This window comes from Oncorhynchus mykiss, chromosome 9, assembly GCF_057628025.1.
Source record: "Oncorhynchus mykiss isolate SJ-2025 chromosome 9, ASM5762802v1, whole genome shotgun sequence".
NCBI lineage: Eukaryota > Metazoa > Chordata > Actinopteri > Salmoniformes > Salmonidae > Oncorhynchus > Oncorhynchus mykiss.
This window is the reverse complement of record NC_143030.1, coordinates 32,165,201-32,178,517: the sequence shown is the minus strand read 5'-3', so window position 1 is coordinate 32,178,517 and position 13,317 is coordinate 32,165,201. Positions and strand designations below refer to the sequence as shown.

At 45.1% G+C, this 13,317-nt stretch overlaps 2 protein-coding genes and 1 pseudogene across 2 annotated transcripts; 1 reads left to right on the top strand and 2 right to left on the bottom strand.

The window, feature by feature from the left end:
* Positions 1-720: 720 nt before the first annotated feature.
* Positions 721-2,218, bottom strand: LOC149980880 (uncharacterized; annotated as a pseudogene).
* Positions 2,219-2,499: 281 nt separating this feature from the next.
* On the top strand, positions 2,500-7,985 carry LOC110531881 (transcriptional adapter 2-beta). Its single transcript, XM_021615356.3, has 2 exons — positions 2,500-2,824; positions 3,349-7,985. The coding sequence occupies exons 1-2, from the start codon at positions 2,501-2,503 to the stop codon at positions 4,552-4,554; spliced, it is 1,530 nt and encodes a 509-aa protein (XP_021471031.2). The 5' UTR covers position 2,500; the 3' UTR covers positions 4,555-7,985.
* A 148-nt stretch (positions 7,986-8,133) lies between these two features.
* LOC110531882 (grpE protein homolog 1, mitochondrial) lies at positions 8,134-11,457 on the bottom strand. Its single transcript, XM_021615358.3, has 4 exons — positions 11,111-11,457; positions 10,384-10,528; positions 9,713-9,794; positions 8,134-9,511 (listed from the first exon to the last, which is right to left on the bottom strand). The coding sequence occupies exons 1-4, from the start codon at positions 11,176-11,178 to the stop codon at positions 9,159-9,161; spliced, it is 648 nt and encodes a 215-aa protein (XP_021471033.1). The 5' UTR covers positions 11,179-11,457; the 3' UTR covers positions 8,134-9,158.
* Between the last annotated feature and the right edge of the window lie 1,860 nt (positions 11,458-13,317).

The window sequence follows — 13,317 nt, the reverse complement described above, 5'->3', positions numbered from 1 at the left end:
GTTAAGATACAGCTACCTGACAGATAGAGAAACTAAAGATGAACTGGCTGTGGTAGCTACTAGCTAGCTAGTTCATTCTCTTCAGACAGAACTTCAGTGTAGAGGGGATGAAACATTACTGTAACTAACGTTACATGTCAGTTACACTACTAGCTCAGCACTGGAAATAAATGTTTTTTTTATTCTGTGTAGTCAAACAGCAGTTACCTTGCCAGCTACATCAGTCAAATAAAGAGTAGATTGTTTCTGTTCAGCTTGCTTTTACAACTCAGAGAAAAAGCTCACCATGAACAGAGACAGCACCTGCAGACAGCAGCACTGTACCTTTCAGACTTCACACAGACTGTCCGCAGGCTCTGTTGGGTCCAAGTGGTCCTAAATTCAGCCATCTGAAACCGCCAAACAGCCTAACTGAGGGCTCTGAGGCGTCCGCATGGTCCTAAAGCACACCGATGCCGCTTTTAGTATCATAGTGCATTAATAAAACTGGGGGGACAAAAATGCAATTTTAGAATGTGGGGGTGGGGGTCATGTCCCCCCCCGTCCCCCCGTCCCCAATGAAAGTTCCGCCCCTGGATGCAATGGTGTCTTTTACTAATTAGGTGACTGAAAGCATTTCATATTCAGAATCATTGAGCTTCACTAATCACACTGTACATATCAAAGCTGAGGTTGTAGCCTAGTATGGTCTTTTGAGAAATAATAGAATAAGGACATGTAGAATAAACTGAACATTTATTATAAATGTGAAAACATAACTCATAAATGTATTTATGCATTTATGAACATGCAAGTAATTTTGCATGACAAATATTCCCTTATCACAACAATTGTGTTTGATCACATTCTTTCATTCCTGTGTGTGTCAGTGTGTATGTGAGCTTATTCGTTAGCGTGTCTTCCTGTGTATCCTCTCCTCTCCCTCACTGGGCTGTATGTTTGGTGTGCTCCAGTTTCTCCTTCACCCCGGAACACTTCAGTAAGAGCTCTGCGTACCTCTCCTCTAGGCCGTCTGAGGCATGCACCTTCTCCTCAAAGTCCCTCAGAAGGGTATCGTTGCCCAGCAGGCCAGGTTGTCCATGCGGAGGCTGTCCCTGGCCTGCTTGGTCTTGGTCAGCACATCCTGGCCACCACCGCCTCCACGTCGGCCTGGTTGGCCTGGTTCTCCATCTGCACAAACTGGAGCTTCTCCTTCAAGTGGGCCAGTACCTGGACAGTGCTGGTGATCTTCTTGCACAGTTTGAGGAACTCCTCGTTGCGCTCCTCTATCTTCTCGTTCTTGTATGCCTGGTTCTCGATCTTCATCTGCTCGAAGTCGATGAGGCGCAGGTCCTCGACAAACTCCTCCTTGCAATCCACCTTCTCCTGGCTCTGCTGCCGCAGCTCCTCGGCCTGCTGCTTGTCCGCCTCCACGTCACGCCGGTGCTACCACTTCAGGTCCTCCATGACGGCTATTTACTTCTGGTAGCGCTGCTCCTGGTCAGACACGGACTTCTCCTACTTAGGACGTGAGTCGTAACCCGTCTTCTTGTGGACATACTCCACCCGCTTGATCCAGAGCTGACCTCTGACCTGGCTCTGTTTCTCCTTCTCCACCTGCAGCTCTATGAAGAAGTTCATGTAGTCTTCGTAGTCGATGCTGGGGCCTTACTCTTCTTCAACCTGAACAGGACTGCGGGCACTTCCTCTCGTGGGTCCCTGGGTCTAGTTTGGCCGGTCCATTTTCATCATCGTCATTATCGTCGCCATTTTCGAGTGGAAAACTCCACTCGCGGGAGAGAGGCTTCATCTCCGGGCCCTTTCCCTCTTCAAATGTCTAGCTTGTGGATAGGTTTGCTTATGTGGGTGACTCATCTCCAGCGCCTGGCTCAAATGCGGCTGAGTTCCCTCCCTCTGTCTCAGTGTAACTGATGTGAAATGGCTCGCTAGTTAGCGGTGCGCGCTAGTAACGTGTCAATCGGTGACATTCAATTGGTGCCCAGCAAGGGCAGTGGCTTTTGTGTGGCGATAGGTAACGATGCTTTGCGAGTGACTGTTGTCGATGTGTGCAGAGGTTCCCTGGTTCAAGCCCAGGTTGGGGCGAGGAAAGCAATGGAAGCAACATCAGTTGAGGTGCAATCTGTTTCCTGTTCAGGTGAGACCTTTTCAGACTCCACTAACCCGCCCTCCTCATCCTCATCTGCAGGGGTATCAGCTTTATTTTTACTGTCATCAACATTAGGGGATTTGACCTCCTCCAAGGGGTCTACAGCTTGTGTCTTCTGGAGTTGTTCATTGTTCCTCAGCTCTGTGTTTTCAGGGCTATATGATTGGACCCAGGGTCATTGTCTTGTTGCTCTGCCTCCGCATCCATGGGAATGTAGTATTCCTGACAAAAAAAAGCTAGAAAATCACATAAGTATGTCAATGAAGTCAATGAACTGAGCATGTAAGCCAATCACAGGCGTTTGCGCCAAGCGTATCAATATTAATGAGACGCAGTTGTGAGACTCCAGTACGCATGCCCTCCCCGCGCGACACTGCTGCTTCCAACAACAAGCAAGAAGCCAGCAACATGGCCGACCTAGGAAAGAAGTACTGCGTAAACTGCCTTGCAGACGTTACGAATCTGAGACTTCGCTGTACTGACTGCCCAGATATCGAACTGTGTCCGGAATGCTTCTCCGCGGGTGCAGAAATCGGTAATCATCGGCGATGGCACGGTTATCAGCAAGTCGACGGCGGGCGCTTCACACTCTGGGGTCCCGAAGCGGAGGGAGGATGGACTAGCAGGGAAGAGCAGTCGCTACTAGATGCGATCGAGCAATATGGCTTTGGAAACTGGGTATTTCAATTTATAGCCTACTTGTCTCATAGCTAGCTAGCTAGAATACAAACACAGGCATAAAATGTTATAGGTTAAATGTGAATTAGTAAACTTAGACTGTGTTATTTTTCATGAGTATCTCCGAATACATTGGACAATACATTGGACAACTTCAGACTGACAGCCATGTCCTGTCGAGAGTTGGCAATATCGATGCAACTCTGCAAGCCTTGAAATCCACCTTGGTTTTGTCCTGATTACAGCTAGCTAGCTAAATTGTTATTGTGCAAACCCGCACATTGCAAACCCGCACTGCATTATGAAAACGTTTAGTTTAATGTAGGCTAGTCATCTATTAAAATGTTGTATGTATCGCCTATCAACGGATTTCAACACACGTATGGTAATAGTGTATAGCAATGCATGCAGTGTCTGTCTGTCTAGATGCTTGCAGTGATGTGTAACTATCTGCATTTTATGAGGGAGAAAAAAAAGCATCCCCCCCAAGTAACACTCTGCCCTGTGTGTGTGTTGTCTTTCAGGAGGACATGGCCACTCACGTGGGGGCGTCTCGGACCCCCCAGGAAGTCATGGACCACTACGTCAGAATGTACATTCACGGCAACCTGGGCAAGGCCTGCGTCCCCGAAAGTATCCCCAACCGGGTAACAGACCACACCTGCCCCAGCGGTGCCCCCCTGTCCCCCAGCCTCACCACCCCCCTGCCCCCGCTGGACGTGACCCTGGGCGAGCAGCAGCAGCTGGGCTATATGCCCCTTCGCGACGACTATGAAATTGAGTATGACCAGGAGGCAGAGAAGCTCATCAGCGGCCTGTCGGTCAACTACGACGATGAAGACGTGGAGATTGAAATGAAGCGGGCGCACGTGGACATGTACGTGCGCAAGCTGCGGGAGCGTCAGCGCCGCAAGAATGTGGCCCGCGACTACAACCTGGTGCCCGTCTTCCTTGGGCGAGATAAGAAGGACAAGGAGAAGCCAGGCACGCTGGGAGTTGTAGGTGGCGGGGGTAGTGTTGGTGCCGTCGGAGTGGGAGGAGGAGTAGTGGGGACCCTTCTGATGCTGACCAATCCCATTGTGACGCCGGGAGCTGCAGCCGTTCCTACAGTGCCAAAGCGTAAGATCACCAAGGAGGAGAAGGAGCAGCGGGTCAAGTTACGGGGGATGTGCCAGTTCATGGCTCTGCGGGAGTTTGAGGACTTCTTTGACAACATGCACAAGGAGCGCGTGCTGCGCGTCAAGGTACGAGAGCTGCAACGATACCGCCGCAACGGCATCGCGCGACTGGATGAGTCGGCCGAGTACGAGTCGGCGCGGCACAAACGGGAGAAACGCAAGGAGAACAAGAGTGTGGCTACCTCCAAAACAGGCCGAGGCGGCGGGCTCGGCACTGGGGGAGGAGGGGGAGGGCTTGGAGGAGGGGCGGGAGGTGGAGGAGTGGGCGGTGGCGCCATCAAAGAGGAGGGCAAGGAAGGCGAGTTTGCGGCCATTGAGAACCTGTCCGGCTTTGAACTGCTGTCGGACCGGGAGAAGGTGCTGTGTAACACACTCAACCTCAGCCCCACGCGCTACCTGACCGTCAAGACCATCATCATCAAGGACCACCTTCAGAAGCGCCAGGGCATCACCTCCAAGAGCCGCCTGCCAGGCTACCTGGACAAGGTGCTCAAGAAACGCATCCTCAGCTTCCTCACAGAGAGCGGCTGGATATCCCGAGACATGTCCTAACAGTCCATCGGGTTTGTAGCAACTGGACCTGGGAAGTGTCCTAACAATGTGTGTATGGAGTTTGTGGGGACTGAGGATTACAGAAGGATCATGACTCTGTTCTCCGTTGGATTGTTGCGTCTCCGTGTGTCTTGTTAGAAACAATGTGAGATTTGCACTCGTAAGCTCCACATAGACCAAACTATTGGGTTTTACCACCTTTTGTCTCGTTTTGTCCAACGTCATCGACCACAGGACTGTTTGTGAATATGTACATTGCAAAGAATAAGGATTTCCACTTTCTTAAAAAAAAAAAAAGTTTGGATACCATTTACAGGGGAGGGATGAACAGATATATATTTTTGCATTTGAATCCATATGAATGATAATGTATTCGTATGGGTAGATGATACAGGGTCTTTGTATTGAAACTCCAGTGAAGGATCGCCTAATGCTGCTGGGCAAACCAGACAACACTGTCTTCAAAGCTGTTCTCAAAGTATAAATTGTTACGTATAGTTTGCCTCCAGCTTCTTTGTAGCCTGGTCCCAAATGAGTTGGTGCTGTCTAGCCAACTCCTATGGTCATTGACCAGACAACACCAACAGATCTGGGACCAGGCTAGCTTCCTTTAGGTCAGGATGTAGTTTTGGAGAGCACAAGTTAGTGCCTATTCAAACAGCAATACAGTCACACTGTGCTGGAACGCAGGGGGTATATCATCTTATTCTTCCCATGAAGAGATGAAGGCCGGCAAAGCATACAGGAGTCAGTATTTGGCAGCTATCGCTCTCGTAGAGTACTGCAGTAATCCCCGTTTTGACTCTTGTCAAAACTTTGTGGCTGTCTGACTTAGGATGGCAGGCTCAGAATTTGGCACTATGAGAGGAATAGCCTAACTTCTCAACTATTCTGTTCCATCCCCTGCACGATTTCTGATTCTAGTAGGCTGTTCACTAAGATAAGAAAAATATCAACTTTTAAATGTTTATATATGGGCATTAACCAATGACATGCGTACAATCCTTAAGCACAAATCAAAAATCTCTTGTTTGCCAAATGAGCATATAGGCTATCACTAGTTTTTTTTTACTACCCTGTTCCATCACAGGTTTAAGTTTGCCAGTTTGGATGTTATGGTGTATAAACTGTATGATGGCCTGTCAGACTGTTTTTTTTTTTACCTCTTAATGAATATGTGGTGCATGATTATTGTCTTCTTATCACCGGTTGCTTGCTGTTTTTGTTTGCCAGTGTGTCATTTATTCAAAGGGAGTAAAGTCATATTTAAATGTTTTGAAGACCTGCTAGATTTGCTCCATCTAACTTCCTGGTTCATTGTTTTTTTTTTTTTTTTTAAACGTTTTTTTAGTCCCAGCATTCATATAGGCTACTGTACACATCACATGGCCTTGCAAGTACAATATCAAAGGGCAGGAATAATCTGGTAGAGTAAAGGGACGACTGCCTCAGAAAAGCTTGGTTGCTGTTTAGACATTGATGTTTTCCATTGACATCAAATGTGTTTGTTCCCAGCACAGGTACTTTGAAGTGTCCACTGGCACCTTATCTTTCTGACGTCCAGTTAGCCTGTTATAACATGGGAAATGGTGAACTACTGCAGGGATATAGATGTGGTTTGGGTGTAGAGAAACAGTGTTGAGGAGTATCAAGTTAGACGCTGGGAAGTAGATGTAATGATCGCAGACCAGCGGAGGCTGGTCGGAGGAGCCTGTCCTCCTATAGCTCCTCCCACCAGGCTCCTCTGTCACACGTACAGGCCTTGGTGTTATCCCCACCATAGTATATTTTATCATACCACAGAAGTAATAAAAGCAATATTTTTTTATTTATGCTTCCTCATAAGCTTGAAAGTATCCAGACACTGACAAAGCCCCTGGGTTCTCGCATCGCCTACCTGAAGATTTCTATTTGTCGCAAAAACTGTCACGGTTTACAATCAAAGACTAGATTAACTCCTTATCTGGTTTAAAGAGAAAACAACTGTTTTTGAACCATAACGGCATCATCTATGATTTCTTTTCACTTTCCTCTGCGGTGTCGAGGGCTTTTGTGCGTGTCGATCAGAGAGGTGGCAGGAGAGCTCCATTTAAATGTAAATGGCGTTTTGAATGGGCATCGGTTGACGGGGAGAGTTGGAATACAAAAGTGGGGTTGAGGCTGGGAGAGCGAGGGGTGGGCGTAAGAAGTAGTGGAGTGTTCAAGCTCGATCTGTCAAAGCATAGATTTAGTTTTGTGCTGCTTCTTGTTCTATTTTCCTCCCTCCGCCTCTCCCTGTCCATGTACTGACTCTTGGATCTTGGCGCTTTTTACTGATAGGGATTTTGCCATAAAACGAAAGCCCCATTCCTCACTGCTGTTTCTGCTGCAGGGAGCCAGTTGCCCTGTGTTCAGAGGTGGAGCTGGCTGGTCAGCCCAGTGTTATATTTATTAGAGAACATGAAATAATAATTTCTTATTGGACAAGGCCAGGTAGTCCCTCCCTGTTTCACCCTATTGTCTTCCATTTGGTGCCTACTGAATGAGACCCAGGCTATGGTAAGAAGTCAGCATGAGAGGTCAGAGTTCAGTCTAGGCGAGAACCTCTAAAGTTGACAGTGCCTATTATCAGTCTCGTTTAATTTCCTGTCAAAGCTAGTAGCTAACTACTTCAACCATTGTCATTATAAAAAGTTCAAAGACATTAATACACACAGCCTGCTTCCCATAGCCTTGTTTAATAATCAGGGTGTGCCATTGCTGTGCCAAACCATTTTACCTATGGCACAGATTTCATGAGCGAGGGAAATGCAGTTAAGCTAAAGCTTCCCATCAGTAGATGGCATTCTCAATTGTTTCAGCCTCTTTTTCTGTTATTTAAGTTCTAAAGATAACATATTTTATAGGTGGTTGAAATTACACTTTTGTTGTTCTATGAAACATTACCATTTTATGGGCATACGGGAGGGAGTGTTTTGCCTGTTTTTGCATGTGAAGCAAAGTGTTTAAATGATGTAAGTAGTACATTTTGGTTAAATGGCTTGATTCAAAATTATTTTCACTTGAATTGTTTCTAAACATCAAGATTTTATGAGGGTGGGGAGAAAGGTTTTATTTTATTTCTGTGGAATTTTTAAGCAAAAACATTTGACCAAATGTACATGATTATTTGTAAATGAACATATTGATACTGACCTGTGAAATGTACAGTATTTTATTTCAGTTACTTTTTATAACAAATCTTCAATATGCGAGTGAGAACCATTCTAAGCCTTTTGCGTGTGTTGTTGTAGCATGCTGTTAAACTGTTCATGTGTATCAGTAGTATGCTTAGGAGGTCAAAGCATTTGACAATTCAGTGGTTGAAAATGTTGAGGGGGAATTTGATGGCCCATTCTTTGTGGTTGCACAGGACATAGTAGGTTTTGTATTAAAAGTGCAAATACTTTATACTTCTATGGCTTCCTTGGTTAACTTTTACAGCATCGGGTGTTGAGTATGTGGTAAAATCGCTGATAGTTTGAGTGTTCTACATGTATGAAGCCTTCTACCTACAGGGTAATAGTCAAATCGAAAGCAATAAAATCAGGGGACTTCTGATACAAAGTAAATCTGTTTATTTAAATGCTGTGGCACTCACTCAACAGGACAACTATAATGTTCAGTTCAAATAGTTATTGGATAAACTCAAAATCTGTATTATGCCGTCTATCCTAGACCACCAAGTCAACATCTGCCAAAGCAGTGATGTACAGTGAAGTCCGGAATGATTACGTCAGAGGTTCAACATCATGTTGCTTATTTCAGGTGAATCTGTAATCAATTTGACCAGAGCATTTCTGTCTCATTTTGACAACCAGTCAGTGTCCTACTGTACTATTGTAGCTGAACAATAATCAATTTGTCTAGACATCATTTCTGAAAATGAAGTATACAGTACATGTAAAAGTGTTCCTGGAAGCAATACTAAAACAGCAATTTACAGGGTTAAGTTGTGCCAAAGACAATCTTACAGGAAAAAAATTCATTTTAAATTCAATTGTATGAGAGTTATGATAGTGATGACAACAGTTGTCTATAATCAAATGAGATCCATTACATTCTCCCATCCATAACACAATAATTACAATGACTGGACAAAGAGATGAATGGAATCTGACCCCGATGACAAAAAAAGAAATAACTTGCATGAAACTCGTTCTGTGCTCTACATGCCATTACAAGTGTTACTTCTGTAAAAACATATTTGCTCCCAGCATATACATGGGCTCTGTCCCAATTATCTACCCTTCTCCCAAAGTATAAACTTGCACACTCCCTGTCATGGATTTAAAGACAGTGTAAACTCCCTCCAGCCAATGCTTATACCAATCCAATGCTTTTCAATTCATGACGGGGAGTGAGCAAGTGTACACTTCCGGAGAAGGGTGGAGAGTCGATATGCACAGTCAAAACAGGCTGTGTGATGATGTCGTCCATGGTAACGATATCAGTTCGAGTTGGATTCCTGCCTCTGAGGCAACGTTAGATGGTTGGGGAGGGGGCTCTGACCAGTCTGCTGTACCCAAGGTGATCCGTCGCCCAGGCAACAACAACATCACAGTCACACTGAATCTCTTTTTTTTTTAAGGGGCTTTGGCCACGCCCACCAGTGCCGGCCGGAGGGTGCGCCCATGGAGCTTGTAGCCCACCTTGGTTACTATGGCGACCGTGCCAGGCTCTTTACCCTCCACGGGGGCGTGAAATAGAGCCTCATGCTCATAGGGGTCAAACTTCTGCCCTCCGTCGGGGTTGAGCTTGAACAGGCCGTGCTTGGCGAAGACCTTCTGGATCTGCGTCTCTGTCATCACCAGGCCATCGTACAGGTTCTTCAGGTGGGGGTTCTTCTGAGAGGTCACCTCCTCCTTGGGCACACTGTCCGTCGCCTTCTCCAAGATGTCTGCCACCTCCAGCAGGTCTTTGCAGAAGCCTTGGATTCCTGATAGGTGTGGGAAGAAAAGAGAGATCCATTCTGTATTCTGAAAACATAGACTGAACACCACAACATCATGCAATATACCTACATATTAACTTCATACTGTGTTCCTTGCTGTCAATGAACCAAAATACCACCTATAAGTATATGTCTGCTGTGTCCAATGCACTGGTGAGACAAATCAATATGCAAACATTAACTCACCATATTTCTTTGCGTCTTCCACCATCTTCTGACTCCTCGTCCTGAGGTTCTCCATGTCTGCCAGAGAGCGCGTGTACTTGTCCTGTAAACCGAGACAACCACACTAATTCTGAGACCATGAGCAGATATTTTTCTCAAAGCTCTTCTGACTTAAGAATTCAGCCAGGATGACATCACAGCAACAGCGTAAATATGAGTATATGTATACCTTCCAATGTCCATACTAGTATACCACTAAGAATGTAATCAGGCTTCATTCTAGGTAGTATTTTGTTTTTATTTTATTATTTAACTAGGCAAGTCAGTCAAGAACTAATTCTTACGTACAATGACAGCCAAACCCTAACCCAGATGACGCTGCGCCCATTGTGCGCCGCCCTATGGGACCCCAATCACAGCCTGTTGTGATACAGCCGGGAATCGAACCAGGGTCTGTAGTGACACTTCTAGCACTGAGATGCAGTGCCTTAACCACTGTACCACTCAGGAGCTAGCATGGATGTTGGAACCAAGTCTATGTAGTGGCCCAGGAGTAGGGTGAAGATCCCCCTCCTAGACACTGATCTTGGGCCAGTGTTGCGTTTCCCCCTAATGCTTAAGGTTGGATTGGGGGAGGGGAAGCTTATCCTAGATCTGTACCTAGGGAAACTTCACCCTGGAGCCAGACTCACCGTGACCTCCTTAAGCTGCTCCTCCAGCTGACCCTTCTCCTCAACCAAGGCCTTTTCTGCAGGGCTCTGCTCAGCCTTCTGGTCCTCCTCCGACCCCTGGCCACTCTTCTGATGAGCTGCTGTGCATAGGAGCCGCGGGGATGCCCTAACAGAACAGAGAGAAACTGGTTAGATACACAACAGAACTTCAGCTGTTTACGCAGTGGTCAGTTTAGTTCATTGGTATTCTTGTAAATTAATGTAAGTGTGTAGCAATGGTTGAACCTACTTTATGTATATGCGCCATCGGGCAAATCGTTAATTGGTGGCACATGCCTTAAATGTTTCCTCCCCTTGGCGTTTTAGTAGGTAAGCCATCTGACTTGGCAGCATTGTGACTAGCTGAGCATAACGTTAAACCTGCTAACGTTAGTTCATGAAATCAAGGTTGTTTAACTGGCTAACGTTAGCTAGCCAGCTACGTTAGTAGATTGAGTTAGCTATGCTAGTGAATTTTTTTAACGGCTTCATAGGATTCAACTATTTATATGTTCAACATTTCATTCAGTTTGTTTTCCTATAACAAATGTGCTCCCATTATGAAAGCAGCATATGACAGGTTGACAAGTTATTTAGCTAGCAGGAGCCATGGGTGATAGCAAATGGCACAAGCTAGCTAGTTACTTTACAAACGACAACGTTACAATTATCTGAACAAACATCTTATAAAGCACACTCAATGTATTACCTTAGTAATGAAGGCGATGCCGCAACATAGTAACTCTGTCTTACAGCTCGTACACACCAGGTCGCCATTTTCAGTGATAACACAAGCTGAAGGAGCCGAGTAGCCCCAACGGCAAGACCGTGAGGTCGAGCCAATCATAAATCAGAAAGAGCCGAAATTAGTAGTCGCGTCCAATCAACGGTGGTATATAGAATTACGTTTTCCTGTAGTTTGGTTGAGGTTAAGTTTAAGGTCGAACACTTTGCACGTGACCAAGGACAGAATTAGTTTGTTTTGTAAACTGAAGGTTGTCCCTATTTTGTAACTTTTGGCAGCGATTTATCAAAACCTAACCCATCCCTGTCATTACAATGTTGGCTGGATAGGGCAATGATGATGATTACTGTGGTGATGCTGATGATGATCAGTAAGTTGGCCTGAGGCTATAATCACATATGCATATGAACATTGCTTTTAATTCCTAATAAAAATATAACACCACCTAGCGTTCCTCTTGAATTTAAATTTGGACGGCAAGTCTGTCCCTTTAACAATGTTTTATCCCCAAGGAGCCGTGAGAGTTTACACTTAACACAATGTGACAAAGTATTTGCCCCCTTTCTCTATTTTTGCATATCTTTTTTGATAGTGAATGTTATCAGATCTTCAAACAACATCTAATATTACATAAAGGGAACCTGAGTTTACAAATATTTATTTAACAAAGTTATGCAACATCCAATTGCCCTGTGTGGAAAAGTAATTTCCCCCTTACACTCAATAACTGGTTGTGCCACCTTCAGCGGCAATGACTGCAACCAAATGCTTCCTGTAGTTGTTGATCAGTCTCTCATGTTGCTGTGGATGAATTTCGGCCCACTCTTGCATGCAGAACTGCTTTAACTCAACAACATTTGTCAGTTTTCAAGCCTGAACCGCTCGTTTCAAGTCTTAATTGGGATTAGGTCTGGACTTTAACTAGGCCATTCCAAATATTAAAACATGTAGGTTTTTAGCCATTTTCATGTAGACTTGTATTGTCTGTTTTGGATCATTGTCTTGCTGCATGACCCAGCTGCACTTCAGCTTCAGCTCACATACGGATGGGCCTGACATTATCCTGTAGAATTCTCTGACACAGAGCACAATTCATGGTTCCTTCTATTAAGGCAAGTTGTCCAGGTCCTGAGGCAGGAAAGCATCCCCAAACCATCACACTACCACCACCATGCTTGAACGTTGGTATGAGATTCTCACTGTGGAATGCAGCGTTTTGGTTTTCGCCAGACATGATGGGGCCCATCTTGTTCAAAAAGTTTGCTCAAGTTTGACAAAAAAAGCACCTGGTAGCATCTGGATGATCATCAAGACTCTTGGAAGAATTTTCTATGGACAGATGAGTCAAAAGTAGAACTTTTTTGACGGCAAGGGTCCCATTATGCAAAAATAGAGAAATTCGTAAAGGGGTGAAATACTTAACGGTACTGCATATGTCTCGTTACAGTTAACAAACCATGGAGACTTGCCATTACACATTTTATACAACTAGTCTGAAACTCCTCCAGGCAATGTTCATCTTAACTGACAAACCTCAAAGACCTTCCTTTGCTTCACAGGAGTAGCTCAGAATTAAAAAAACAACAACAGAAGAACGGTTGTAAAAAATCTCTGCAGCAGGTATTGTTTGTCGGATGCAAAACGTTAGCACAAAAATCAGAGTCATTTTATGGCAATGAGAAGTGGCCTTCAGAGTGCGTCTGACTGTCAAGATGGGGCATTGTATTGTACATCAGAAGTCAGCATGTGGGAGCTCTGGATGATAGACAAGTTTCCCACAGTTGGAGGGCTGTTCAAGTGGATTTTTCCCAGTCATATGTATAAATTCCCACCTCCCACTTGGTTACAAACACAGCATTATTGCAGTTTGTCGCCTTGTGTTCCCAGTTTATAACTGCCTCTAGTGGGTCAAACAGGCATGATGACTTTTATCCCACAGCTCGATAGGGATGGACCTGAACGAAGAAGAAACATCACATGTTTTGTGCCACATTTGAGGGAACAAATCAGCCTCAGATCATGCACAGTAGTCTTTCTATCTACCCTTTTTATTTATTTCTCTCTCTCCATTTTATTTCTCTCTCTCTGATCTCTCTCACTCTCTTTTGGGGTCATATCTGAAGCGGCGGAGCCAATTGATTTCCAGCCCTCCTCGCTGTGCCACCTGTGCA